This window comes from Lindgomyces ingoldianus, assembly GCF_010093535.1.
Source record: "Lindgomyces ingoldianus strain ATCC 200398 unplaced genomic scaffold BDR25scaffold_1, whole genome shotgun sequence".
Classification (NCBI taxonomy): Eukaryota; Fungi; Ascomycota; class Dothideomycetes; order Pleosporales; family Lindgomycetaceae; genus Lindgomyces; species Lindgomyces ingoldianus.
This window is the reverse complement of record NW_022985162.1, coordinates 2935599-2961285: the sequence shown is the minus strand read 5'-3', so window position 1 is coordinate 2961285 and position 25687 is coordinate 2935599. Positions and strand designations below refer to the sequence as shown.

General features: G+C 46.7%; 8 protein-coding genes across 8 annotated transcripts; 3 read left to right on the top strand and 5 right to left on the bottom strand.

Annotated features, from left to right (window-relative positions):
* Window positions 1-124: 124 nt before the first annotated feature.
* On the top strand, window positions 125-1054 carry BDR25DRAFT_330792 (uncharacterized protein; the record flags this gene model as incomplete). The annotated part of the gene is made up of 1 exon (XM_033692565.1): window positions 125-1054. The coding sequence occupies one exon, from the start codon at window positions 125-127 to the stop codon at window positions 1052-1054; it is 930 nt and encodes a 309-aa protein (XP_033555157.1).
* A 272-nt stretch (window positions 1055-1326) lies between these two features.
* Window positions 1327-2441, bottom strand: BDR25DRAFT_299937 (ubiquitin). The gene is made up of 4 exons (XM_033689261.1): window positions 2207-2441; window positions 2079-2133; window positions 1854-1936; window positions 1327-1693 (listed from the first exon to the last, which is right to left on the bottom strand). Exons 1-4 carry the CDS (start codon window positions 2215-2217, stop codon window positions 1606-1608), a joined length of 237 nt encoding a protein of 78 aa, XP_033555156.1. The 5' UTR covers window positions 2218-2441; the 3' UTR covers window positions 1327-1605.
* Window positions 2442-4939: 2498 nt separating this feature from the next.
* On the bottom strand, window positions 4940-7271 carry BDR25DRAFT_10004 (uncharacterized protein). Its single transcript, XM_033683423.1, has 4 exons — window positions 7172-7271; window positions 6414-7038; window positions 6018-6359; window positions 4940-5951 (listed from the first exon to the last, which is right to left on the bottom strand). The coding sequence occupies exons 2-4, from the start codon at window positions 6904-6906 to the stop codon at window positions 5416-5418; spliced, it is 1371 nt and encodes a 456-aa protein (XP_033555155.1). The 5' UTR covers window positions 6907-7038; window positions 7172-7271; the 3' UTR covers window positions 4940-5415.
* A 1201-nt stretch (window positions 7272-8472) lies between these two features.
* BDR25DRAFT_365479 (uncharacterized protein) lies at window positions 8473-9045 on the top strand (the record flags this gene model as incomplete). Its single annotated transcript, XM_033696894.1, has 1 exon — window positions 8473-9045. The coding sequence occupies one exon, from the start codon at window positions 8473-8475 to the stop codon at window positions 9043-9045; it is 573 nt and encodes a 190-aa protein (XP_033555154.1).
* A 3067-nt stretch (window positions 9046-12112) lies between these two features.
* Window positions 12113-15065, bottom strand: BDR25DRAFT_9974 (RabGAP/TBC). The gene is made up of 3 exons (XM_033699364.1): window positions 13064-15065; window positions 12760-13015; window positions 12113-12591 (listed from the first exon to the last, which is right to left on the bottom strand). The coding sequence occupies exons 1-3, from the start codon at window positions 14977-14979 to the stop codon at window positions 12244-12246; spliced, it is 2520 nt and encodes an 839-aa protein (XP_033555153.1). The 5' UTR covers window positions 14980-15065; the 3' UTR covers window positions 12113-12243.
* On the top strand, window positions 15015-16313 carry BDR25DRAFT_348571 (uncharacterized protein; the record flags this gene model as incomplete). Its single annotated transcript, XM_033694439.1, has 7 exons — window positions 15015-15150; window positions 15191-15441; window positions 15467-15552; window positions 15590-15781; window positions 15872-15908; window positions 15961-16050; window positions 16086-16313. 7 exons carry the CDS (start codon window positions 15015-15017, stop codon window positions 16311-16313), a joined length of 1020 nt encoding a protein of 339 aa, XP_033555152.1.
* A 75-nt stretch (window positions 16314-16388) lies between these two features.
* BDR25DRAFT_348570 (uncharacterized protein) lies at window positions 16389-17533 on the bottom strand (the record flags this gene model as incomplete). Its single annotated transcript, XM_033694438.1, has 11 exons — window positions 16389-16483; window positions 16544-16607; window positions 16650-16697; window positions 16744-16855; window positions 16902-16952; window positions 16985-17141; window positions 17173-17263; window positions 17306-17322; window positions 17370-17403; window positions 17449-17489; window positions 17518-17533. 11 exons carry the CDS (start codon window positions 17531-17533, stop codon window positions 16389-16391), a joined length of 726 nt encoding a protein of 241 aa, XP_033555151.1.
* Window positions 17534-18208: 675 nt separating this feature from the next.
* Window positions 18209-19183, bottom strand: BDR25DRAFT_365475 (uncharacterized protein; the record flags this gene model as incomplete). Its single annotated transcript, XM_033696893.1, has 4 exons — window positions 18209-18434; window positions 18484-18631; window positions 18718-18927; window positions 19017-19183. 4 exons carry the CDS (start codon window positions 19181-19183, stop codon window positions 18249-18251), a joined length of 711 nt encoding a protein of 236 aa, XP_033555150.1. The 3' UTR covers window positions 18209-18248.
* Window positions 19184-25687: the final 6504 nt, after the last annotated feature.

Sequence of the window (25687 nt, the reverse complement as noted above, 5' to 3'; positions counted from 1 at the left end):
ACCTCGCTATTTGTTACGCGTCACACTACCAAACTGTCCTGTAACAACTTCTGTCCTCAACCTGAACTCTCGATCTACTCTATAGACCTACGCTATCCCAACAACCACCCTTTCCACTACCAAAATGCCTGTCCCCTCCCTCTACGACATAGCCCGCAGCCGGATAATCTCCAACATCTCCATGCTGACCGACATCGGTGACCTCCCCTACTCCTTCCTAGCCCCTATCCTTAAGCACATCCAAAATCCGTCTCAACTGCTTGAACTCGAAACTACGTGCCCCCAGATTCTCGGCGAAACCGGCGAAATCTGGCTCCGCTTCATCAAACGCGACATCCCTAACTGGGATAAAAAACCGCATCAACCGCGCGATCCCTCCAACTGGAGCAAAGTCTACCGAAAGCTGAAGCGCGATGCGGAAAGAGAACAGGAGGAGCAGGAAGAAGCGTTGAGGCAACAAATGCGCGCGTTGCAGAAAGATCGGAGTGAGAATAAAACAACAATTGTGAACGCGAACGTGGGCTACAATCCTGCAGCTCGGCGTCGCGGCGGCGGTGGGGGTCGAGGTTTCAGCTCGGCGTCGAGTTCGTGGGGTCCGGCGCCGACGAAGACGGGGAAAGTCGCGTTGGATAAATTTAAGAGGGGGATGTTTGATCAGAAGCAGGCGCGGCCGAAGGTGACGCAGATCCCGGCACATTTGCTGGAGGAGAGGCGTGGGAAGGTGGCGCATGCGCCGGAGCGCATGATTAGGATGAATGAGAATATCGATGCGCCTGCGCCTGCGCCCAAGAGTATGCTGGTTCCGAGGAAGGCGTCGCTGGCTGGGAGGGGTGTTCCGCATCCCGCTCTCCACAGACCGGCTATTTCTTCGAGACCCCCACCACAGTTAGAACAGAACGCAAAGATGCCTGAGAAGACTGTGAGAACTTCCTTACCTGCAGATAAGCACTTTACAGCACCCAAACTCCAAACACAGACGCCCGCTGCCGCAGCGCCGCAGAAGAGAAGGAGAGAAGAAGCGAACCCATTCATGCCGAGGAAAAGAAGACCGTAGATTAACTCCCGCTTCGCCTCTCCTAGGGAAAAGATAGGGGGCATTCGAAAGGGAGGTAGTGGTGGTGTTTTATTTCGTTGGGGTTCTCAGCGTATCTTTATCTTCTGGATTGAATATTTGGTTCGCATATTCCGATTTGGATATACCATGGATCTGCATAACTGGCTGGATATTAGCATTGGGCGGCGTTCAAATTGGTGTTTATTCCATTTCTGTCAATGCACGGATCCGTACGAATGTAGCCATGTATATATAGCCACTTCACAACCTACGTGCAACAGCAACACAGCGACTGAACTCCACTATGCCATTCATTTCTATTGAAATCGAAGCTTCACTGATGTCTGTTAAAGCCGAAAAAACTTGCACCACAATGCACTCCATACCATCCCATCCGCAGCCACCTCTCCGCTTCGTACGTACGCATTCGAATCTACACCATTAAGCCGGAGGCGCAATCTCGAAAATCTCGTCGTTAGGGCCAAACTCGCAGAGAGTTAGTCTGCAAGTTTAGCCTAAATGTGACAGTGGGGTGGGAAGAGGATAGGGATTCAGTTTGAGCCGCCTCGTAGGGCAAGTACCAAGTGTAGAGTTGCACCGCCTTCGAGGTTGTAGTCTGAGGCGGCTTTATCGTCGTTCCTAGAAGTAGGTTAGAAAATGTGTGAGAGGGAGTATGTGTGGATGGCTGTACTAGGAGAGGGGTACATATGGTGTGGGAAGATGGGAAGGAGCGGGTACAGACGGAGTAGCAGGCGCGGGATTGGCAGAAGGAATAAAATTGTATGGGACAGAGACACACATTTGCTTGCCACCGAAGATAAGTCGTTGTTGTGCGGGCGGAATGCCTTCTTTCTCTTCCACGCGCTCCTTTATCCGAGAGACCTAAATGCACAATCAGCATCATTCCACTACCCACCCCGTTTGATCTCCGGTCTAGGGTACGGTCTTAGCGTTTAGGGAACGGTAAGAGCACTCAGATTCTGGACCGGAACGAAAACCGAATGGAGCGGAATGGCAGACGTACTTTGTAGTCAGGCTCGATGTCCAGTTCGATCTCCTTGCCCGTGAGGGTGCGCACTCTAGCCGCCAGGTTAGCCCAACATACAAAAATGAGCAAGGCAAGGAAGCGCGGAGAACGATGTAAAGACTTACTTAATCTGCATCTTGACCTAGATAGACAAGTTTCCCTCACCGTGTTGTTGTGTTGACGTAGTGTTGTGAAAACTGTGCGGTTGCGTTCCGCTCGTTGACGTCGGACGTGGAAGTGTTCGCGTGGAGGTCGTGTTCTGTTAGAGTGCTTCTGGAAGAATTGTATATGTATCCGGTCAAATGGGCGTGAAAGTGGTGTGTCGTGGTTCAGGCAGACAGCTGAGTTTGAGTGAAAGCGTCAGTCAGGCTGCACTTCCGTAACCCTACCGCTATCGTCGTGACTGCCCCACCAATGCGCAAGGCAACGGCGGGGCGGAGAGGCGGTGCGCTTGGTCCGTGCCCAAATGTGGCTCAACACCATGTGGCGGTGATATACACAATGATGAAAGCTCATTCTACCTCTCATTCTACCCTTCTCGCTTTGTCAGAATCCAGGGGTAGATTTCTCATGCCAACCGCCCGCGATCAAGTCGACCACGTTCAAAAGCCGTTCAGATCGTATACGGCTCTCATCTCCACCGACAGCCCACTTGCACATTCTTCAGCTCAAAGATCCAGATCTATCTGCAGCCACCTTTCTTCTTTCCCGTATTCGCACCGCCATATCACTTGCGAAAGCCTCAGCGATGCGAACCCGATGTCATTCCTTTTACGGATTAGAGTTTCGGGTCTTGGAACTCCTGACTGCGATGAAAAATCTACGAGGATATCGTGATCCATGAACTGATGTTTAAGATCCCCTTGTGGTGCTAGGCTAAAAGCGGTATTGTGCAGGTTATGATTGGACCTAAAGCCTGCAGAGAGGGCACAGGAGGGGAGATATGATGGCAGAATCATTGTTCTGGCCTGATCCAGTAATCTCGTCCACTCGTTCTCGAGTAGTTACATCGCGCGCAAGGTTGATCCTTCCTCCTTGCAACATGAAGGATGCCGACAGATTGTGGCATCGGGCATGGGGTCAAGATTAGGAATTCCGTGCAGCCTCCAGATCTCGACTAGACGCAGTCTGCAGCCTCGATCCTCCCATTGCACCTCTTGGTCAAGTGACGCCGTCACACAAAGTCCCGTTGGAGTAATACACCCCCGTTAGCTGCAAGCCTTCTCGTATCCAGCCTCCAATCACCTTTCCACATTCCTCCGAATTATTCTCAAAATACACTGCACATTGGCGCGAAGGCGTCAATCTCAAACAGATCTGAACAACACGGCAGTCCTAAAATGCAAAGCAAAGTAGAGGTCCTCAAAATAGCTTCGGAGCCGACTAAAGCTGGTGCTTTTTACCCCAGCGAGCTCTAGATTTGTGTCTGCAGTTAAGCCAACCCACATGAGATGCGGCTGGCAGTGATACCCTAAATGCAAGCCTCCGTCTTTTTTTGCCTATTAATCGCTCCGATGCAGCAGCCGCCCTGCCTTGCCTGCCTTGCCTACAGGGCCTAAATATATGTACAGAGAACATATTGATGCAATTGGTGAAACATGGGAGGCGGCTCGTGGCTGGATGTCTCCAGACGAGCGTTGTTCTACCGATCCGATCCCCCACTCACCCACAGAATTTGAAAGCAAAGCTGGGTATATAGTGTAGCAAATTTGCATCCAACAAATCCAACAAATCCAATAACAGTGAACAAGAAACAGGTAAAATGACCAAAGTCTCCCTCAATCTCTCTTTCTTTCTCTTCCAAAAACATAAAATAGCACAAAGAAACAAAAGCATAGGTGAACGAAAATCATCCCCGGTAATGCTGAAAACAGCAATCTAGCATCTCGAATATACATGCAAGCCCCGCACTCCAGTCTTGGATATGAAACGAACGAAAAGCTGATGAATAATGATAGCGATGATATCCCGGATATCTACCACAAGCGAATTAAATCGAATTGGAACTAAGTCTTCAAACTCCGGTGAGAACCCAGTCCACATGGGCCTAATGCAAGGGACGGTATTGCGGATCTTAGAGCAGGATATCGAAATGGAAGTAACCATGGAACGGAAAAAGGATTGAGGGTGATCGAGTCACACGGGCAGAAGTTGAATGCCAGCCTCAGTCAAATCTGAACAGGGATCCGGACAGGAACGGAATAAGAAATCAGTCGTGCGATTAGTTTGGCGAAGCCGACAGCCGACAGATGTCAAGAACGCGCATTGGGTGTGTATCCGCCGTGCAAGGTAGGTGGTGGTTCCACATCTTAGGCTATAGTACAGATAAGAAAAGAATCCTAGATGGAATATAAATGGAAGGATAGGCGTTCCATACCACATTTCCGTTGTACGGGGTTGTGATAGCGGCCATTGCGGCAAAGCGATGCAATGCAGTCGGATGCGAAGTTCGCGAAAGCGCTGAGCTGAGAATGAGATGAAACCAAGGTCCCGGTTTACTTAATCGAGTCGATATGCAGTACGTATGCAAACGCGGCGTGGAAATAGATTGCCGGACCAAATCAATTCGAATTTCGAGGTGCGTAAGCCGGCCCGGAGGTCAGGAAACCTCCGTTCATATGTTTCATGTTCCAGCGAAATTTGATCAACTCCTCTCGACTCAAAAGCTGACGAGAGCAACACTCTATACTGCAGCATCGTGCCACGCGAACGTTTCCCGGAAAGAGTAAGTGGGCTAACTGGGAGAGCGAATGGAATAACCGGTCGGATGAAGCCAACCAACAATTCTATCTATACCATCCAATTATGGATTCATGCGAATAGTACTCTGGGTATATGAAACCACAAGTCGAGCCTTTAAAAGGCGCCAAGAGGGAATCTGAGGAAAAAAATAGACGTCCAAGACGAGGCCAAATCAGCCGTGATGACAGGAACAATTGCGGTAGCAGGTAATCTCAGGCGTTGCAACCGGTAATTCGGGCGATGAGGCTGTTTATTGGCGGCACATGCAGGACACGCAAGGCAAAGTCGAATGGCAATTTTATAAGATTGTGTTCCTGCTTGCTGGCGGGCTGTTTTGGCTCGTGCGGGACCCGTGATTTCGAGTTCGAGATGAGGGGACGTTTGGTGTTGTGGACCTCATTTCGCTTCTCAGGCCTGCATTTTAATTCGCATTCGGCAGGGTATCGCGGACCGCGTGGCGTCCCTCGAAACAAGGTGCGAACTGGAACCGCGCCGTCTCTTCAGATGCGCTGGAGGGTTCGTTGCTGTTCACCATGGCCTGATAGAGAGGTAAATCCGAATGCGGTTGCGAGGGTGAAACCCGTACCCAACTCTACTGCCCGCTTGCTTCCCGTTTAGGCGAAGTCAGTACAACCCCCCTGTCCCCAGAAGCCGACTGCTGGTGCGGTCCAGATTGTCGTGTTTCAGAATGAACTGCTGCCGTGGGAGTTGCCGCCCGCCCATGTTGGTTGCTCCCAGGCCCGTCATTTCGTTGCGGGGGACCTGGATGTGGTTGCCCGTGTTGTTGAGAAGTCGCTTGAGCTTCAGCTCCGCGAGGTGGCTGTTGGAACCGCTGTTCTGAGCTGACGGAAACGGGCGGAAGTGCATCGGCTTGCAGTGATCCCGCTTCTGCATGACCATGACTGGAAATGGTGCCGCGTCGGCTTAGAGAACCGCTATAGCTCTCAAGTCCTCGCGTTGATGCATCCGATCGGGCTCTGGCGTGCCCTCTGCGGCCTGGCGTTGATGTGGACGACGTGGATACATGCGAGAACGACGGCGAGGTGTGGGACTGCGGCGCCGACGTTGGGGGCGGTGGAGCGTGGTGGCCGCCTTGGGCCTTCCGCTTCTTGGGGGAGCTGGTGTAATCTGGGTCAGACGCATGAGAGGGGGCACGTTGACGAGATGAGAACGAAGGCGAGGCTTTGTATTTACCTGACGGCGTTGCGGGGGGATTCCCGCTCGCGCTCTTCTCCTGAGAAGTTGGGGGCACCCAATGGTGAAAGTAAATCGACGGCGAGGACTGCTCCTGATGCGCCGAGTGCGTCTGTTGAAGCTGTTGAACGGTCGCAGGGGCTGCTGGAGGCTGCTGGATTTGGATTTCGTTTGTAGTCAGCCGGGGGAGCTGCGATTGCGCCGGAGGGCGAGGGGCGGATGTAGGAGCACCAACATGGGCTGATGTTTGCGCAGCTCTCCTTGGAGACAAGCTTCCACTGGCGTACGAAGGGGATGAAAATGCCGCGTGCTGAGGTTGCGCCAGAGGTTGTCCCGGTAGCACTGGAGCTGGTGGTAAGACTGATTGTGGTGTCTGTGGTGGCAAACTGTACACACCTGGCTGCGCCTGGTTGATCAATCTCGTCTCTCTGCGTAGCTCTGGTGATTGTACCTGAGACGGACCGAGAGTCTGCGTTTGCGGTTGCTGTGGCTGCTGCACCTGCTGCTGTGCTGTTTGAAGTTGAGCCATATATTGCTGAAGCCAGTCAATGCTCATGTTCGCGAGGTTACCACCACCAATTCCAGCAAAGATCATCGGCACGAGATGTGGGGGAATGCCGCCTTGCATTGACTCTCGAAGCATTGACTGCTCGATCCTGCGCTGCTCGAGCCTCAAGCCCTCCTGCCTCGTCTTCTCCTCCTCTTGCTTCCTCTTGTCCTCCTCCGCCTTAGCCATTAGCCAATTCTTCATGGGCTCTTCAGCACCTTGCCAATGCGAGGGCGCTGGCGGCAGTGAACCCGATGGAGGTGGAATTGGAGGGGGACCTCGCCCAGGATCCGGCAGCGTCATCGCCGCCGGCGGTGGGAGGCCTCGATGAGGCGTGCCCATGGTAGAAGAGGCACTGACCGGCAGTGGGGGGAGATGCCCGCCGTCGAGCTTGGGTGAGAATCGTGCGGGCGCGGAAGAAGAGAAGGTCGGAGAGTAATCATGAGTCTTAAATTCGAATTCCGACTTGGTTGGCTTGGAGAGAGTGAGCAACATGAAGAGTGGCAGGGACAGTCAAGGCGGTGTTGTGGGGGAGATCGACATTGATGAAATGACTGGTAGAGAGGGCTCAAATTTCAAGGTTCCAGAAAGAGATGGAACAACATACATACTTATTCAAAGAAGCTTTCCCGGAGCAACGTTCACCTATGGCCCAGAGCACCAGGCGGTTGCCTTCAGGGCTGGGCTTAATGCTTGCTAGGCACGCAGGTCCACTTGATTCGCGGTTAAAGACGAGGCTAGAGGGAGCAAGTGGGAATGGTTACAGGCAAAGCTGGCTGCACTGAAGATCTCGGCCAGTAGTGGCTCGCGTGTACAGGCTTGGGCGATCAGGCCCGGGCTGGAGGGATTGGGTGGTAAGAGGATGAGGGAAAGGCGGAGAAGGTAGTAACGATAGTACAAGAAGGGAAGACGCCTGGCTCCCGTTGGACCAACCGGCGAGATGACTGCGGATGCTAACGACTACTTGACAGTGCGAAGGAGCGGCAGACAGCACGACCAAAACCAGCCGGTGTGGCGTCTGGCGGGCGGTAGTGGGAGAAGGGGAGCAAGGACAGCAAGGATGGGCATGAGGGCAACGAGCGAACTGGTTGTCAGCAGGTGAGAGCTTGGGGAAGGAAGCAGAAGCCGTCTGACGTGCCTGGAGACTTCTCTAGCTCGGCCCTCTGGCTCTATTGCCCTGTACGGGCTTGTGGCGCTTCGGCCACTGACCTACTTTTTGACGTGCGTCTGGCCCAGATGAGTGCCTTTGCAGCCCCTCACAGAGCTAGTTTGACGAAGCAGAGGCCTGAAGCTCGGCGGGGTCTCTCGGTGGCTAGCGACGACGGCGAAGACGACCACAAGCAATAAGCAACAGAGCGCTGAGCGTCGGCTGATGTCTTGTGCTGGTGTGCTTCTAGTGTGCTTGCTGCGTGCTGGACAATTTGATGCTGCCCACCGTTACTCCATGTGCGCTCGCCTATCAGATGGACAAGCCTGAGCTGCACCACCACATATCTCATAACCAGACTCCACAGCACGCTGTTAGGTGTTAGGTCAGTTGGGGGCAGCGATTCCCTTGCCATGTGCATGATGCACTGCCGTTCACTGACGGTCTGCGGTCACTCTCTGTTGCCTCTCGGGGTGCCGCTGCCGGCCGGGCCAGCTGGACCGCTTGTGGCTGGTGGCGGCGTGCAACTACCAGTGCTCGTGGAATTAAAGGCAAGCCGGGCAAGGCCATGGGCCCCATGGGCTGAAGTATGAACAAGGGCCTGAGCAAGTGATGGCTTGAGTTGTGGCCCAGGACCAGGAGGAAGGGTCAAACGTTCGGGAGGAAGCGAGCAACTCTCGCTGGAAGATGAACGCCCTGCCGCACGGACGCCCCAGCTCCTCTTTTGAGCGTTTGCCTGTGTTCGAGGCTGCTTTAAGGAAATGAAGGGTCGCGGCCACTGTCTGACCTCGGGCGTTTGGTGTCCCAAAGCAGACGCGCGAAATGAAGTTTGCGTGTTGGTGGAGCAGCAGTGTATCAACACGAAACCTAGACAAAGAGGACACGCTGCACACGCAGACGCAGCCAGCGCCCATCCATGCCCCGCCCGAACAGGCAATGCCCTCGCTCCAATCGAACCTTCATCCGCCACCGCAGACCAACGGCGGGGCGTCTGTCCAGAGAGAGCACGGTGGCACCTTGTCAACCTGTCAGCCTCGGGCACAACCCTCCTGCGGATCGACGCAGCACGGCGAACGGCATGGCGAATCGACCGGGGCAGCGATCTCCATCCTGACACTCCAGCCAGGCAGAGACGTTACATAGGGATGCGCGTCGAGGCAACGGTTGAGCGCCTAAGCCAGGCTGGAGATCACCGCCCCGCGCGCTCCTCGTGCCGGCGTCGCCATGAGAGGACAAATGAGCACGACGTTTGGATGGTGCGCTCCATCCAGGTGCAGATTCGCGCAGATGACAGAGCGGACGTGCCCCGACAGGCACGCCAAAGGGCCAAGTGAGGGGCCGTTCGTGAAAATCGGGTTGCGCAATCACCGAGCGCCTGGCACGGGTGTGAGCGATCGACTGAGCAGTTAAATTTCCGTGTCCGCCGCTCCAACTTTGCCTATTCTGCTGCGGCCGGGATCTACATGAAACGCGTGGCGCGAGAGGATCTCTCTTGAACGAGATTTGGCCGCTATGAATCTAGACGCCCGCCAATCACGCCCACGTTGTCCTCCACTCGAACAGCCGCGACCTCTCGGGATACGATACTAGCGTCAGCACTCTGTCGGAAAACATTCAATCGAGCAGTCGTTAAAAAGAGAGGACAGGGTCCCTTACCTCACCTGATCCTGCTGCCCAGAGAACTTAACTAGGACGGGATATTGACCAGCCTCACATCAAACAAGATTGCAGCCACTGAAGCATCCAGATTCTGGTTTGGACACGGCACACCCGCTTCTAGTTGCTGTTGTTGTGCTTTAATCCCCTTTCTCAAGAGATGAGAGAGCGGCCTGTGCGACATGTGAACGTGGGTTCCCCAACTTGCGACCCATGAAGAGAAATTAATACGGCTTTGTTAATGGGGAAGCGGACATGTTGGCCTCCCTGAAACCCATGTCTTCGTCCTCGAATTCCCTATCCGGCGTAGTGGAGAAGTGACTCGACTGCATGATTGCTTTTCCCCACCAACTGTCTGTGACAGAGACATCAAGGTCAGACCTCGCACCTTCTAGTGGAGATGCGCAAGGCTTCCTCAGCCGCAAGCTGTTATGCTGCCAAGGAACTCGAAGAATTTGGCATGAAAGAACTTGCAGGAAAACACAACCCGCAGTCGCATTGTATAGTAAGAGTCAAGGCAAGATAGCCGTCCGTTTGCTGCACATCATCTCCACATCTATTGACATATTCATGGTAGATCAGTGGGCGAGGAGGCAGGCGAATATCATCAACAAAGCTGACTGATAACTCTGTCTGCTGATGCGCGTCGTCGCGGTGCTTCGGCGGTGCACATGGACAAGAGGAGCCGACGACGCAAGTCTCCGTGTCAGATTCCCCATCCACCGCTAAACATCTGAGCAGGACGTCACTTGATACTCCAAGCCATCGCGTTAGTGCATTGTCATGCTTAATGCAGGGCGAAAGGTTGACGTACTCACCTTCGTTTTATTTCAACTACGTAGAGTCCATAGCGGTGAATGTGCAAAGACATCGGCTCCACCTCCTTTCGCAATCGCTTCCGCTTCCACATTGCCCACCCCCACTAATCCCGTCGGGTTCCGTCACCCAAAAAGCTCCCCTCAGTCCGCACTTGGAACCGATTCTTAATCCGGTGGGTCTTCTCGCAGATCTCTCGCCTCTCTGAACAATCATCCCAAAGATCACCGCGAGATGCGGCTATGGGCTGTCACAATCCGGGCTATATTTACTTTTTGCCATGAATGAAGCGTACTAGTTCGTTAAGAAGTTGTCTATATTCATTCTTGAGGACTAAAGCCAAAGCCGAATTGATTCTCACTCCAAGATTGGGAAATTTGTTGTTGTACATAGTGTAGCTACGCGAGAAGCATGGGGCCAGAAGCTGTGGGGAAGTCGCAGACCCCGCCACCCAATCTTCATGAGGCATTTCCTTATTGAGAAGTCCCTGTTTGTCTCTATTTTCGGAGGCGAATTCATTCCCTAACAGTAATTATCACAGCTCGCTAGTCGCAGCGAGATACGGTCATCACGGCTAGTCAACTTGGGGGCAAATTCACTCCCTGTGCCCAGAACGCACAATTCTCAGCGAAACTTCAAGGCTAGCCAAACCTGGAGGCGAAGCTACCTCAATTCGCACCTTCCTTTTATCATACTTTGCAACTTGCGACTAAACCCAGTTTTTTCATCTCTCCCTTATCAAACGTTAACATTCGCAGCACAACCCAGTCCTTCCAGGCCGAAAACTAGTCCCTATGCTAACCAACGACACAAGATTTAGTATAACAACTCTCTGTGTTTCTCCAGAGGCCAATTTTTTTATTTTTTTTTGCCAAACCAACCAACCACAATGCTCCCTCCATATGAAGAGCCACACCCTCTTACACCCCAAGTCCCCCAACCATGGTTCGCTCTCCCAACGAGCCCGTCCGGTCCCAGGGAAGAGATTCTCGATACTAATCAACGCAGGGAGGCAGATAATTTTTTTTTCTCCGGACAGAAACTCATCTGCTATTTCATGATGTGAGTGCATGCGCGGGCCTTCGTCCCCCGTCGGCTAGAGCGCGGAAGTCGGCATGCGCTCATCACATCGCATTCATGTCTTATCCACGAGTGAAAATTATTTGATCCACAAGGATATCCCTCGGGATCCGAGCCGATATCCTCGTCGACTCATCAGACCCCATAGGCTCACACTTCTCCATTGAACATCAAACTGGCGAGAACGCGAACGATTACTCAACCATGCGCTCTCATGAAAGAAAAAATCGAGCTCAGTTTGAAGTGATACGGGTTTTAATTCGTTACTCTAGAGAGACAGACAGCTAGAGACGGAGGGGTTACATTACAATTACAATTCAGCGCTAGAACTACTCTAACGCGCTAATTAATTTATCTCATACATTTCCCACCATGACGACCCCATCAGACATGCCGCATGATCGCATAAAGACCTAGCAAAAGAAAAGAGGTATCTTGTGTAATCTGCTTCGGAGTACATCCGGTCCAACCCATACACGACACCTATACCGAAATATCCCATATGCGTACTTGGCATGCCCACCTACCTGGCATGCCAAAGTCCCTGGAAGATGTTGACAGAAGAAAACCCGTGAATAGTCACACAAATACTCCGGCTGCAAGGTGCCGAAGAACAAGCAACACTAGTCGAAAACTGTGCCGCGAACCGCTCGCAAGAGCATGCCATGCGAGATATATGAGAAGAAAAAGAAATGTTAGGAAAGCTATGTCTTGTTAAACCTGCCAAACCCAAAGCGTAAAGTCGATAACGCCTGGAAGGGGCAAAACGTGCCAGCCACGTTGATTGCACGCGACACCAGCAAGCCACTGATCTCAGATGATCGACAGACTCCAGTCGTTTGTCTGCACTTTCTCGAAGGAGTCTGGAAGCACGGCCGAACTTTCCATTGTCACTGGTTGTGGCTGGCGGCTGCACCGATATGGATGACTATTCGCCCCATTTTACTCGTCCGAGCCAACCAAACGCGGAAACTAATCCTTCAACCTGCATTGGCTCGTTTCTTTCGCATTTTGTATTCCGCCTTCGCCACCCTCATTAATAAGTCCTCATCTTTTATTGGGACCCAGGATGTCAACACCTTCATGGCATTTTCAAAATCCGAATCAAGTAAAATCTCCCTCGTTGCATCGATCAGCGCGGCAGATGTTGCATGCAATACATCCAAGTCTCCACTGAACGTCGATGAGGATGTATTCGAATTCGAAATGTCGCCGAGCAGCATGAAGACGTCCCAGACGCGAAGCTGTGCCGGAAACGGCAAAGAATAGTTGAAGAGAGTCAGGTACCATCGGGTACCGTAAGCTGTCGACGTAATGCCGAGTTCTTCCTATAAGGGCCTTCGTTAGCGAGATTCTAAGCATGTGGTTCCGAGAATGGGTCGGAAAGACCGAATTAGTCCAGCCACCACATCACAGAAGTGGGCGAGAGGTTACGCTAGACATGAGCAAGAGACGTTTCAATGGTGGTTGAGCCGGCCAAATGCAGGAGCGCTTACCAATTTCTTCGCTACGTCTCCACCACGCAACCAATTCTTCTCAAAGTCTTCCAAAGCCTCCATCAGTCCAACGAAGCCTGATTCATAGAGTCTCTCGAGGCCTCGAAGCATCCATAAGCGAACGAGCATAACGAACGCCTTGTCTTCTTCATAGTAGCAAAGAAGCGTGGCAGCAAGCGCAGCCATACCTTGAACGTACCCAGTGTCTGGTAGGTATAGAGACATAGCGTGGAGGACACGAAAAAGAAGTCGCTGTCTGCAAACTGTTAGCAGTGAAACACCTCATTCAGAGCAAACAACACACCCTCCCCGATATCGTCGGCGAAACATGATGTGCCTATTGATAGTCCTCGGGACATCCACATCGATCTGCATGTCGTCTGCCGAACTCTCTTCTTGTAGTTCATAATAGCTTTCAATCAATTCTTCGTCGGTTGGACTCTCTGGGTCTGCTTTGGCGCTCGCAGCAAGGAATGCATACCATGCAGTTCCCCGCCATCTATCGGGGATGCCTTTCCATGCGCGGGCAACGAGTCTCGGATCTTTAACATCGAACTCGAACATCATGCCGCCACCTTTTGCGCCTGAGTGCACCACTCTAGCCATCTTCCGCCATTTCTCTTCCCGCTCCATCTCCTTAGCTCTCATAGCTTGGGCTGCTCGTCCCCCGTCTTCCTGTTCTGCGATTTGCGCAAGACCAGGCGGTAAAGTGAGCATGTCGCTAGCTTCGTCCATGAGTCGCCGGTCCTTATTATGCGGCAAACGGTTGGCAGCGTACCGCATAGGGTTTCCAGAGGCACTGCGGGTAGTCGCTGTTTGATTGGAATAAACCGACTCTGTGTTTCTCGCAGATTTCAGCGAACGTCGCCTCTTAGGAGATGACGCGGTTGTTGGATTTGCAGATCGAGCAGACCGAGCTTTCGATACACTTCGGCCCAGTCGCCGCCGTCGAGGCTCCTCTGATGCAAGCTTAAGGGTGGTGGATACGCGTTGTATTCGGGGTTCGTCGGGTCCATCAAGGCCGCCGTTGGAAGAACCACGAGATGCTGTCTTCTTCGGAACGATGAATCCATATCTATCCACCTCCTCTCCTTCAAGATCGGCCCAGTCTTCCACTCCTCCAGCCGTCTCGGTAGGCTCCTTTGCAATGAAGCTCTCCTGTTGTGAAGACCTAAGTGACCCAGAATCCTCGCGATGTTTATCCACCGTCAATGTTGATCCATTCATAGGCGTGCCAGCCACGCTACTGCCCACAAAGCTATCCTGTGTGCTTCCCGGCTCTTCTTCTACTCCGTCCCAATCTGCTGCATCCTCGTTGCCATGCCGGTACATTGTCCGAACTTTGCGTGACAGCATCATCTCATCCGCCGACAGCACACGACTACTGACAGCCCTTCCACGAGCGGAGAAGCGTGATGGCGACCGGGGGGATAGCCGTGACGTGACCGGTGTCTGTAGGCCCTGCGATTGTTGCGGCTCCTGCTCCTGCGCCGTCTCTTCCTTCCCATTCCCTTCCTTCCCCTCCTCTTCCTTCACCTTCTCATCCTTCCCCTCCTGTTCCGTCTGCTCTTTCTCCTTTTGCTGGGGTGGGGTGGCCTGAGGCGCAGACGCGGACTCACTTGCGGCCGCACCTTCCTCAACCAAGCCCAGCTGTTTCTTCATCGCGTTCGCCCTCTTGCCAGCCACCAGCATGCTCCCTCTCTTTGAGAATGACACCTTGTTCGGTGAGGTGAGGTCGCCAAATCCGCCGGTGGGGATTATCGTCTCAATGCCGCGGAACGTGTCCTGGCGCTCCGCCTTTAGCTCTTCCTGCTCTTGCGACATTCGCGAGGCATGAGTGCTCGATCTCGGCTGTTGTGAAGAGAGCTCATCTTGAACGACGATAGCTGGGAGACTCGGTGTCTTACGCAAGTTCACGGGCGAGGAGCTATAGTCACTGACTGAAGTGAGATTGGTGCCTGCGGGTGAGGTCGAGGACGCCAAGGCCGAGTCCCTCCTGGCGTCATCCTCTGCTAACAGCGTTCTCTTGAATGGTGAGGCTTTTGGGCCTGGCGATGTTCGCGGTCGCCGGACGCTACTGAGCCATCCGCGCGACGCGGGCGACTGGGGCAACGATGTGCTGATCGCATTCGAGGTTGCGGTCGAGAGGTAGTGTTGCGGCTCGCGAGAGAGCTCTCTGGTATCATCGCCATCAGGGATGACAGCAACCTCATCTCTCATGGCGTTGAGCTGTCGCAGCTACTGCGAGGTCGGAGATGAGATCGGCCTCGGCTCGTGAGGGAAATGAGGACTCGGCAGCCTGCAACTGCGGCGAGGACTATACTCTCAGTCGCAATGAGGCCGACCAAGTAAAGGACCGCGAAGCTGTAGCAAAGTCAATTGCCTGTCGTCGTCAGTAATTGAGAGTTGAAGACTGACGCGACGTCGGCAGATCAGGGAGCAAACCCTGGTGGTTTGCCGGAGGAAAAGGGGCGTATCGTGGGGCCTGCTTCCTCTCCTGCACCCAAACTGCAGCAGGGCTTCGGAAATTTGGATCCCTCCTGCCGCTCGCTAATTGGCTCCTGCCTGCTACCTCGAGGTTGTGCGACGCCTGCTCACGGGACCAGACTGTGGCTACTCGTTAGAGCCAATACAGCATTTACACGACCGTCGTACTCACAATTGAACCCTTCTCCAGCTTTCGTTGATGGGAGCTAGCTCTGGCAAGATGCTTCCCCTCATTTCCTATTTGGGTCTCAGACACCCGCTTATGGAGCAACTTTTTCAACTTCTGCAAACCCAGCATCAACGATGGTTCCACGCGTCTCAATAAACTCCATCGCACATCCAGTGGCCATCGCGACTTAACGGGACTGGCTCCGAGACAGAACACCAAGCGTTACTCGTTCTCCCCTGGATTGGCTGTGCTTACTTTCTTCTTCGAACGCATTCGGAAAGTCCCTATCAAACCACCAACCTCCATGCGCCCTTGCGCAAGCCACGAGAAGAAAATCAAAGATGCTACAAAAGACACGAGCTATATGTCACTTAGATTCCCTATAAACTAGCCCCCTCTTTCTCCCCGAACATATATAGTTCCTGTGACGGGTTATCGACACCCTGACACCCATAGTAGCATTCAATCGGAGGAGTCGTTTCAAATATTCCTAGTTCGGCGCAATATGTACCACCGTCTCTCAAACTCTTTCACAAGAATAATAGGATACGAGACTGGCAATTAAAAGAAAGTCATACGGCATGGGCGTTCATCAAAAGCATGACCCTAGTCACAAGCAGCGTGTCGAAGATGGGGTCAGCTGGACGGGGGCTCCAGGCGTGGCATTTAGCTCCGATCACATGAGTTGAAGACTTGCACGTGTCATTGGCGTTTCAGCAAGCTTTTTCTATGCAAATCTACTTACGCTACTGTTCAGTATGTGGAGCTTCCATTAACAGGTAGAGTGCCCAGATCTATTGTGAAAGTGCGCTCGGCCACCTACCGTTTTCTGATTTTTCCAAGGAATTCTGGCATGTCACTTATCATTTCATTCGGACATTCTATGCAGGCCAAATAGCCTCCAATGTCTCTCTCTAAAAAACCGTTAATATATCTTCCTTCTTTCTGCAGGAAAGATCCTACCTTGGAACAATTAGAGACTTCTTGTAGTCGCAGCCGCTTTATTGTAGACTGGGAACGTGTCGAAAGGAAAGATACAATCAGAAAGAACCTCCATGAGGTCCTTCTCTTTCTCATTTAATCCGGTATCCACCCCGTAGCGAACGTCATTGTAAGATCAGAGCATACTCGTCATAATAGATAGAAGTATGAAGAAGTATAGCGAAAGCGTTATAAACAATTCGTTGTTGAACTAATCGTTTTCTTGTGTTGCAGTTCTAAGGTGCGGATCCACCAATTCATTATACCTTTCAACGACGAATATTATGATACCGACAAAATTCTAATTGACGGTAGCCCCAATAGTTTGCGGCCTCGTCTTCCCATACTCCATATGCCCTTCCATAAGCGGCCTCCCATCTACCACTGAGCGCGGCCCATAGACTTTTATTCTCTTTTGGGAAGCTTGTGGCCCTTCGCCCAGGCACATATTCGCATAGACTGGTTTACAGGTTTCGTATTTGCCTGTACACAGTTCATGCACTACCCAATGACTTCAGTTACGGGCTTGTGCCACACACGACTTGTATCCGGGACTCTTCATCAGGACGTCGTAGATACGCATGGTACATTGAGGTGTTCAGCCCCTTGTTTGGTCCTTGTGGCCACCAGAAACCTAGAAGAGACCATACTATGGGCTCAAAGACGGCATCTGTGGCATTCCCCGGCTCAAGTAGCGGCTCCATGACATTCCGAACCTTGTAAAACGGCTCGGGCCATCCGTGAACTAGAAGAAGTGGATAGTCTCATATTGCCACGCCCTAACCGTCTCATGAATGAAGTAGATGGTAAGCCCTTCGATTCTGCGGTATGATGATGCCACTGCGATACCGCCTCTTGTGCATCCAGCTAGGAGCAATTGTTTAGCTAGTAAGTATATAGTTTGGGGACCCGAGTTGGGTCTGGACCTACAATGTGTTGGATTGTAAAGACACCCAGGGACTTTAGATCTCACCAAAGCCACGCCTAACCCTGGATGCAATTAGGTCCTTAGACAGGCGTGTGTCTTTCAATTTACTAACTAAGCGCTTGACCTCCTCTTTGGAAATCTTAGGACCAAAGGGTTTGGTATCAGCTATGTTCAGTCTCTTTCTGGGCCTCACGAGATACAACTGTCATAGAGTTTTGTTAGCAGATGCAATAGTCTATTTCCGCTGATAGGCGCCTGAAATGTTTACGGTGGTCGTTACCCCGTTTTCAAAGTGAAATATGGACGAATAGTTGCACTGCGGAGCTCGTAGTTACGTCAATGTGAGGATACAATATGTGCCCCCATTTGGCCTCATTATGTGACATAATTGAACCTTAACTTCTACGCACCTTCACATCCTTCAAAGACACTGAGCGGTATCAATCGAAATAATCGACGCAGCTTTGGTCTCGGGCTCTTGATGTTTGTTTCACTTGTCACCCAAGCGCCAGCAATAACCTTTTCAATCCTAAACGAAGATCATAATCAGTACAGCCATTGTTGCACTACTACATCACTATAGTCCCAATCATGGCTGTCTCACAATAACCGTAAATTTCAATGTTTCCAACGCGCACTCAAGCTTGATCATATTCTTACGACGAAGACAGATTCCCAAGGAACAGCCCCATTCACTGGTTCATTTCCCAAGCCTTTAGTCCACCCTCCTCGCCGAATCTTGCTCTATACCATTGGCCTCAATTCCCCGCCGAAATGCAGGGTTAGAATTACATCGCGCAACCCTGAGATTCAGAGCCGAGATTTAGGAAGATGCAGTCTGCAGAAAATGGTCTCCTTTATTTCCAAGCGCTAGATCTAGGTATCGCATATCACCTAATTTCCCACAACACCGTAAATTCAAGTTCACCTGGTCTCCCCATTTGGACCACCATTGCTCCCGGCCCTCCCCACCGCTCTTTCTACACTGTTCGCCTTTCTTGCACTCTCAAAGATGGTCAGTCTTTCACTACCTCCTGCTCCCCAGCCTCTTTCTGCTCCCCCCCCTCCCGTAATACACAGCTCGACAGACTGGACAGTTATACCTCCATGCTAGAAACAACGAGAGAAGGCAATTGGCATGAAACTCATGACCACAAACTTTAAGCCTCAATAGCTCTTCCTTTTCCACTGGCGAGGATTCAGAAAGCTGTGTGTTCTCGGAAACCTCGAGCCAAGAACCCATTTCAGCCGCAACTTTTGCAGGTTCAGGAGGTGACGGTGCATGTACGGTAGACAGACAAATCGCACTACCTCACATCGTTAGTATTACGACTCTGACTCCTACTCCGTCTCCTACTCCGACTTCCGCTTTCAACTATATGACCACACTTACCACTCCTCAAATGCTGAGACCTCCTCCACACATTCCCTCTCCACCGTTGTCCCCGCACACGCAAATTTAGAATTTCTAGTATGCGTCGCTACCTCCGTAACCTCGTCCAACTTCTTCCGCGCATCCTGTCTTTGCTTCGCGGGACTTTGGAGTCGTATTTGCGAAACTAAGCGGCTGTTTCGCCGGCATCGAATCAGGTATATGCAGATACTACAACATAAGTACCATCAGCCCGACATTTGACTTTAAGAATCAGAGTAAATAGATAGCATATCACCTCCGCAGTGCCACACACTTACCACGGTGTAAACAAAAAGAACACGAACAACGGAACCAGGAAACTCATAGTCATTGATGATAACTTCCCTCCTGATCCAGATCCATATTCTGATCTTGCGCGCTTGTGAAATTCTTCTAGGACTTCTCCTGAGGCGGAACCAAGGATGCCGAGGAATATTGCTGGCATGCTCCCTCTTTCTCTCGCAAAGTTGCTCGCGGGGGACACAGGGGTAACCGTGGATGTATAATGTGCGTGGTTGTGGGTCGGGCGTCGGTGCGGACGGCAGGTATCCAGGGGCCCCAATATTTGAGAATGTTTCGTGGCAGGAATTGTTCTTCTCTCGCTCTTTTCTTGCTTGTTTGCCCTGAACTCAGCCCGTGAGTAGCTCCCCAACAAAAATGAAAATCACGGCGTGCCTGACGCGTAAGTTCTTATCCCAATCCTTTCCCATCCCAACACCAAGCCTTCAGTTTTCACCTCCAAGAAGCAAAACAACCCATAAAGAAAGCCCGAGCAACTAGCTCCTCCCCACACCCTTGCCAAACCCTTTCAACCACCCGAATACCCCGCCATCTAACCTTCCACGCCGAATCTTCTCCTGGGCTGACGAAACCGCTCCCCGCGGTATCCTGATGCCCAGCCATGATCAGGCTTGGATCGAAAGTATTGCCAAGGGTCGCCCAGCGGAGCGGGGTGGGGTGGCGGTGGATTGTGGTTGGTAGCAAATTGGATCGTGTTGCCGTGGTTTCCGGGGTATGCACACAAGGTTGTCTGGATTTATGGTCGTTCATAGCTGGCTCAGAGTTTTCATTGGGGTTTTTGGAATGTGATCATGAACACGCCAGGCGTGCCTGGCAAGTTATCGGGGGCGTACGAGAATGGATTTCAAAAGTGCTGCAGTTGCCAGGCAACTTCCCGTCCCAGAAGAAGAGAATCCAGGATGCCAGAAGGAAGCCGAGTTACGGATTCTGTTTGTATTTTAATTCCAGTACACATGTTTAGTAATTCATATACAGTCAACTCTTAATAGCGCGATACAATTCTAGAACAAGAATTATATTGTTATAACGTACTTTACAGGCAAGTTGCTCACACACCTAAGTTGCTTACTTTTGCTAAGACCCTACTACACTACTTTTTCTACACTAATGCATTTTTAATAACACTACTTAGATATATTAAAAAAATATTAAATGCAGCTTACACTTTAAGCTTTTAAATAAAATATAATACTTTTTAAGTAACACACTATAGCTATTTATAAAGTTTTTTTTAAAAAATAATAAGTAACTAACACACTAAATAACTTTTCTAAGCTAATTATATAGCTAACTTATAAAAGCTAAATAATAATAAAAAGTAGGTAATTATTTAGCACATACTTAAGCTAAATGTGTAAGAATTTCTCTTTTAGCTAGTAGCTATAGCTAATATAGCTAATTTTTTATACACTAAGTGTAATATAAGCTATGTTAGTATAAACTAGCTTAATATGTTTATTAAGTGTTATTTAAAGCTTAAAGTAAAGTTTAAGTATAAGTATAACTATAAAAAAGCTTTTTATAAAATTTTTATAGTAATTTAAAGCTAGTTTAACTTTATAAAGAATTTTAAAGCTAAGTATAACATGGTCTACAAGCGAATGTTCAACACAAGCAAGTGTTCTGCCCTACTACTAAATTTAACTTTAAAGACTATTAATTTAACAACATAAAAATATACTATATAAAATAAACTACTATAGAATTATTTAATATCCTTACATGTATAAAAGTTATGCCTAGGCTTGTTACAGCGCTTGCAGCGCTGTGCGCGCGCTGCGCTGCTTTTAGCAGTTAACTCCTTCTAAGGCATTTTACTACCTCTTACTATACTAGTAAGCTTTTAAGTACTTAACTTAAAGCCTTAATAACTTATTAGAGTTTTTTTTTTCTAAATTTACTTTTTTTTACACTACTTACACTTTATAGCTGCCTTATAGGCCCTCTCTAGAGTAGCTGCTTAATTGCGCTATAGAATAGCAATATAAGCTATCTTAGTAGCGCCCTTACTTAGCTGCTTTGCTAGATTAAGCATAGTAAAAAAAAAAAAATTCTAATGCCTTTAAATCTAATTATATAGTAAAGTTAACTAAGCCTTAACTTTATAAAAATTACTAAGTGTTTAAGCCTTCTAGGCAGTATTTAGTAGTAGAGTAGCTAGCTAATTAGGTAGCTGTATATTAAGCTTTAAGAGCACTAGCTTTAGGTTAAATAGGACTAGTCCTATAGCTTTAAAGCCTGCGCAGATATTATCTGTTATAATTAAGTAACTAAATACTGCTTTAAAGGCTAGTAAGAAGGTTAGCTTATTAATATAGTTAATCTAGTAGTAGATTAACTAGCTAATCTTAGTACTGTACACACGCTTTAACAGTAAAAAGCAGCTAACGTTAAGCAGCTGTAGAATATGTAACGCGTGTGCTGGCATATAAAGCGCTATAATACGCCTCTGCTTACAGAGCTTTAGGAATTTAATAAAGTAATAGCTTTTATAGCTATTAAAAATAAGCAGCTGCTATAAGCCTACTAAGTAATTTTTTATATGCAGATTAAAGTGCTCTAGCTATGTAATTCTATGTTTGTTAGTTATTTAGCTATTATTACTAACACTAATAGCCTAGTCTTTTAGTATATCCTTATCCTTATACTAGGCAGATAGGTGATGCTTGCCTTTAAAAATTATGTACAGAGGTATTGCCTACTTATCTGCGTTAATGCCTGTAATAACTGTTACCTATTTATAGTTGCCTAGCTGTATAGCCTTTAGCTAATTACGTCTATCTATGCCTATAATAACTATTTAGCTTAATATAACCCCTATCTAAAAGCCTGTTTTATTAAAATTATACATGTTCTAATCTATAATGCTGTACTTTAATTATGTAGCCTCTATAAGCTTAAACTACTTGCTTATAATTACTAGATCTTTGCATTTTACTTATTAGTAATTATATAGTTAGCTAAGGTAAGTTTTAACTGCTAGCGTACGCGCAACAAAGTTAGATAGCTAGTTAATACCTGCTAGTAGAGCGCTGCGCTTAGTAAAAAGCTTATTAGCTATCTCTTATACAGCACCTAAAGTAGGCGCAAATCTTTAGAAATCTAGATTAAGTATATGCTTAATAATTACTTTCTTTTCTAGCTTTATAAGCTTCTTGTTGTTAGCTGTATAGTTGCGTTGCATAGTCATCCCTGCGCGTTATTAGCAGAGAGCTATTTAATTAACATTGTAAAGTGCTGCAGCGCGCCTTTTAGTTAAAGACATATCTTTATTAAGAGCTTAAATAGCTAGGTTAATTCTAGCCTTTTTTAAAGATTATTAATTATATAGTTGTTAATGCATTGCAGTTAGTAGTAGGTTAGCTGCGTTTTAGTGGTGGGGCAGAACACTTGCTTGTGTTAAACATTCGCTTGTGGACCATGTTAGTATTTAGAATAATAATATATATAACTTTAATAAAATAAAGTTTATAATAGGCTAAATATTTACTAAAGCAGTTATTATAAGTTTAGAAAGATAAAGATAGCTAAAAGTAGTCTAGCTAAGTAACTAGAAGTAAATAATAGCTATTTAAAGCATTAATACTAAAAAATAAGCTATTTTACTTTTTATTATTTTTTAAAGTAGTAACTACTTTTTAAACTAGTATAAAAAAATTTACTTTAAAATTAAGTTATTATAATCTTTAAGCATAGCTAGACTACTAATTAGCTTAGTCTAGACTAGTTAAAGCACTTTAACATGCATATAAAAAAGTGTACTATTAGTAGCTACTATTTACTAGTTATTAATAGCTATAAAAGCTATAACTTACTTTATTTTTAGTAATACTATAAAAATAATAAAATTATTACTATTTATATACTTTTTTACTTATTACACTTTTTATAGCTACTTAATATAGGTTATTTTACTTCTTTAAAAAAAGTGTATAAGTGCTAAGCTAAAAACCTTATATGTAACTAAATTACTTATATTATAAAAATAAAGTTCTTACTATGCTTTAAAGTAGCTTATAATACTATAATTACTTTTAGTAATATTTAAAAAAAGTTTTAAGGCGCTAGATTAGTTTTTTTTAACTTATAATAAGTTATAATAAGCTTTAATATAAAGTTATACACTTTATTACTACTACTACTTATATATAATAAGCCCTAGTAGTTATAAACTCTAAGTAATACTTTAAAACTTAAGTTATAATTAATGCTTATAAAAATAAAAATTTAAAAGTATATAAATAGTTTACTAACTTTTATAGTTAAAGTGTTTAAAAAGGTCTTAAAAAAAGTAGTAATAATTGTGTATAAGCTAGTGTTAGTATAATAGAAAATTACTAAGCTTTAAGTAGCTAATAAAGCTACTACATAACATAAATTATATAAAAAAAAGTAAATTAAAGTAGAAAAAACTTTAATAATTTAAAAAAGCTTACACTTAATAGCTTTAAAAAAGGTTAAAGCGCATAGTAATAGAAAAAAGGCAAAGAAGTAGGTGTAAGCTAAAGTAGGTAAGCTATCCTAAAGGCGCTATAGACAGTGCAATTAGACTAGGCATAACATGTAAATGTGTAAGTAAGAAGTAGAAGTAGTATCTAAATAATATTCTAGGCTGTACTATACTATATAGTGCTAGAGCGGGTTGTTATAGGCTATAATAGAGTTTGTTAGGGTGGGGTCTTGGCAAAAGTAAGTGACTCGGGTGTGTGAGCAACTCGCCTATGAAGTACGTTATTGCAATATTGTTGTAGCAAAAGAGTTATGTAATCTAACTATCTAAAGTGCTCTAGACAAACTGCTTAGACTTTTAAGCCTTTACTTTAGTATATAGCTGCTAGAGCGCTCTAATCTGCTAAGAAGTTATTAAATCTGTATGCTCTTAATATAAAAGTAGTAATTTAAGAGCCTACTCTGCCTATATAAGGGTAGGTATTTATATAAGAGGCTTTTTATTATTTAATTTATCTTTAACTAGCTACTAGCTATATGTTGTAATTATATTTACTACATTAAAGTTAAATTAAGTAAGCTTATAATTTTTATTAATAAGATTTAAGAAGTTTTTAAAGCTTATAGCATTCTAAATCTTACCTATATACTGCACTTGCTAGTAGAGCTCTTTTAGCTTTTGCTAAGACTGCTTTTTTAGATTAAGTAGGTAGATTAGTTCTTATAAAGGCTAAATCTTAGCTTAGTAGAAGCAGTAATAAATTATATTACTTTAAAAGTTATTATACTAGGCTTAAAAGGCCTAGTGTAAGGCATAGTAAAGGTTAACTTAAGTTACTAAATTTACGCTGCGCTTATAGCTAGCAACTATATAGCGTATCTATTACTTTTTATATAAGCGCTTAAACTAACTAATTATACTTTAATTAAGTAGCTAGTAGACGCTAGTTAAGTTAGTAAGCAGCTATTAAATATAAATATTTAGTAAAAGTAGTTTAAAATTAACGCTAAGAATATAAGTGCTGTAGTTATTTATTAGCAGTAGAATAGACCTAGTCTTTTTTATTTACTAATAAAAGGCCTATAGCTAATTTATTATAATAGTATATGTTATCTACACTTTAAGATTTAATAACTATTAAATGCTAAAAGCCTTAAAGTTAATAGATTATAAAGCATGTAGTTTAGCTACCTTTTTAATAGCTTAAAAAGTAAAGTGCTTACTGCTAGTAAAGTTATAGTAATATATAATTAATATTTAGTTTTTATTCTTCTTCCTACTAGGTTAAGCTCTAGTAAAAAGCCTTAATAATAGCACTTACTGCTAATATAGGCTTATCTTATTTATATTAAATATATTCTGCTTTATGTATTCTTTACATAGTGTTCTAATAGCCCTTATCTTCTTTTTAGCCCTAGCTAGCACTAACGCAGCCTTACTCTAGTGTTAATAAAGCTTAATATTATACTGTTGCTTAAAGTTAGTAAGCTAGCCTAAGCTAAACTCTAGTATAAAAAAGTTAGCATAACTAAGTATTTATAGCTAGATAGCCTTTACTTTCTTAATAAGAATATTACTAGGGATATTACTGCTAGAGCTTTTAAAGTGCTGCTGCTAGTTAAAAAGAACAGCTTTAAGAATAGGCTACTATGCCTGTTGTTAACATGTGCAGGTAGTAGCAGAGCTACTGTTAAGATAGCTATATTGCTTTAAAAGGGACTCTAATACTGTTAACTAATAAATACAATAGTTGTACTCTTACTTAAACTACTTAATTGCATTAAGCTGCCTCTAGCTAGGACCCTAACGTTAATACTATTAACATAGAGCCTATTGCTGCTTGTTAGTAATTGCCACACATAGCATATTATCTCTTAATATAACAATAATCTAGCTAAAAGCTTGCAATATAGTAGGTAACGTACCTAACAGGTTGGCTGGCCACACAGGTTGGCCGGCTACTTTTGCTAAGCCCCTACTAAACTCTACCTATCTACATAATGCTTTAACAACAACACTAGATTAAATCTTTTAAAGAATGTTAGATACAGCTTACTTTTTAGGCTTTTAAATAAGACTTAAAACTCTTTTTATAACACGCTGCAGCTATCTATAATGTCTCTTACATAACACTAAGTAATTAACGCGCTAGACAGCCTTTATAAGCAGAATGCTAGCCTAAATTAAGGAATCTAACTA